The sequence below is a fragment of the Belonocnema kinseyi genome, chromosome 2 (assembly GCF_010883055.1).
Source record: "Belonocnema kinseyi isolate 2016_QV_RU_SX_M_011 chromosome 2, B_treatae_v1, whole genome shotgun sequence".
Lineage (NCBI taxonomy): Eukaryota > Metazoa > Arthropoda > Insecta > Hymenoptera > Cynipidae > Belonocnema > Belonocnema kinseyi.
Genome location: NC_046658.1, coordinates 156,133,683 through 156,136,115, shown reverse-complemented (window position 1 = coordinate 156,136,115; position 2,433 = coordinate 156,133,683). Strand labels below are relative to the sequence as shown.

At 32.3% G+C, this 2,433-nt stretch overlaps 1 protein-coding gene across 1 annotated transcript in view; it reads right to left on the bottom strand.

The window, feature by feature from the left end:
- Positions 1-2,433, bottom strand: part of LOC117183031 (WD repeat-containing protein 7) — a 163,028-nt gene that overhangs the window by 98,978 nt on the left and 61,617 nt on the right. The window contains exon 11 of the mRNA XM_033376174.1: positions 1,712-2,126. Within this exon, the coding sequence (XP_033232065.1) occupies positions 1,712-2,126 (415 nt within the window). The remainder of the gene's footprint in view (positions 1-1,711; positions 2,127-2,433) is intronic.

The following is a 2,433-nucleotide window of genomic DNA, read 5'->3' as shown; positions in this document are numbered from 1 at the left end:
CCCCCCCCCCCCCGGCCCGGTTCAAAATCTCGGCGCCATTCCTAGTTTGTAGGTTTAAATTTCCCTTGTTTTCCCTCCTTTATCGTGAAATTACAATGAACTGCCATGAACCACTTATCCCCAAGTACGTTTGCGAACCTCCCAGCAACCGCACATCGAAGCACAACTCCAAGAAAGTTCATCTATACCAAATTGAAAATTTTCCACTTTGCCCCTTCTCCAACCGAACATATAAGAGACCGCTCTCCCTCAAATTTGTTATGGAACTGGTAAGTAAAAGACAAGACAATGCGGGGGTCGGCTCCCGACTGCGTTATATATATATATAAATTTAAAATTCAATTCTTGCTAACGCTTTTTGTATTTTTTCAAAGTCTATGCACATTTCCAAAAAAGCGTCAAAATGTGAGTCATTATTTATTCTTTCAATGTAGAATTACATTTTTGTATCGCCTTCCTTATTTTTCAAAACGTGCGCTTGGAACAAAATTCCCGTTAAATTTTCTAAGTACTTTGTGACGTTTTTCAAACAGACTCAGAATATAAATCTATATATATATATATATATTAATTTAAAATTTTATTTTTTCGAACGCTTTTTGGATTTTTTCAAATACTGTGAACATTAAAAAAACATGCGTTACCTAGAAATATTTTATTTAAAACTATTGCTATTTTTAATTAAAAAAATAAGCTTCGAAATTTTAAATTTTAAAAATAATTTTTGAAACTAATATTTTATTGTTGTATTTGTAATCAAAAAAATATATTTATAAAAAATTCTAATTGTTAAAATTCGGGAATTTTCTAATTCGGATATTTCATAAATCGGCAATTTTCTGTCGGGAACTTCAATATTCGGGAATTTCCCAATTCGTTAATATTATAAACTGTCGTAAATTTTATTATTCGGGAATATTCCAAATCGGGAATGTTATAATTCTAAAATTTTATTATTCGGGAATTTTCAATCGTCCCTAAAAATCGTCTTTTTGAGTGGAAAGTTCAACTATTTGCTAAAAAAAAACATCACCTTTTGGCTAAAAATTATTTCTATTTGAAAAAAATTATATTTTTATTTTATAATTAATCTGAATTCAACTAATTTCTCAAAAAGTAATCTTTTTTATCAAAATTTCAACCGATTTATTAAACACCTGTATTTTTGGATAGAAAATTAATCCTTTTGTTGTAAAAATCCTCATTTGTAAGAAGTCATATTTTTTAGTTGAAAATTCGTCTTCCTTGCTTCTAAATTGGACTAGCTTGTAAAATATTCATCTTTTCAAAGAAAACTTTAAGATTATGTTTGAAAATTCAATCATTTGGTTCAAGATTCGTGGATTAGGAAAGTGTAAAAAAAACTGGTGACAAAAATGAAAATAGGTGACAAAAGGTGAATAGGTGACACTTTGTGACGACTGTAATTGAAACATATTAAAAATATTTCAGAATCTTTAAAAATATCCGGAAATATTTCAAAAGACTTCAAAAGCAATTCTGAATTAGATATAGATCTGAAATGAGTAGTAATTAACCCACGCAATTAATATATTAAATAAAAAGTTTTAATAAATAAAATAAAAAGTAAATAAAGTTAAAAAGTAAAAGTTAAGTAAAAATCTGATTTTTGAATACTTGATTCGTCAGAAAAAAGTAAAGAATAGTCTTGAAATTTTCTTAAAATTAGTGATAAAAAAAAACACTGTACCTTCATAGTGCTGATGGTTCCCATGAAGCAATTGCAGCATGACAGTTTGGGTTGCCGGCACTATAATAATGCTACCGTCTTCGCGACCCACAACCAGCCGACTCTGCTGTGGCAAATATATGCTGGCAGTGAGCTTGATCCCGTGTCCATCGTTCATGTCCAACTGGTCCAATATTCCCACCGGCGAGGGCTTCATTGCTTCCCAGGCCGCTGCGAGACTTGTCTTCACAGTTGGCGACAAAACGGGAGTTGTCGTCTCGCTAAATGGATTTGTCTGCGGAATTTGGGCCGGTAAGGCATCCGGCACCGTCCACAATATCACGACGCCTTCACTATCGCCTCGCAATAAGTACTTCGAACTCTTATTTTGACGTTGCACTGTCACCAGGCGCATTGCAGGTGGACACGAAAGTGGCTGTCAACATTTCAGCCAATATTTATCATCAAATCTCAAGAGGCCCTACTTCAAATACCAGGGTGGCCGTTTTAATAAAAAAAATTAAAATAAATTTAAAATTCCTGGTCATTTAAGGGCATGTGACACAGCGAAATACCTATATTACCGACCTCCCTTTTTCAATTCACTGAATGTTTTTTTTAAACCTAAGAACTTCTTTATAAATAAAATATCGAGCTGAAACTTTGGAAAATGTATTAGAGTACAATAAAGAACGTTTAGGTACTGCATTTTGGTAGGAACTTCACTGAAAATTATTTTATCT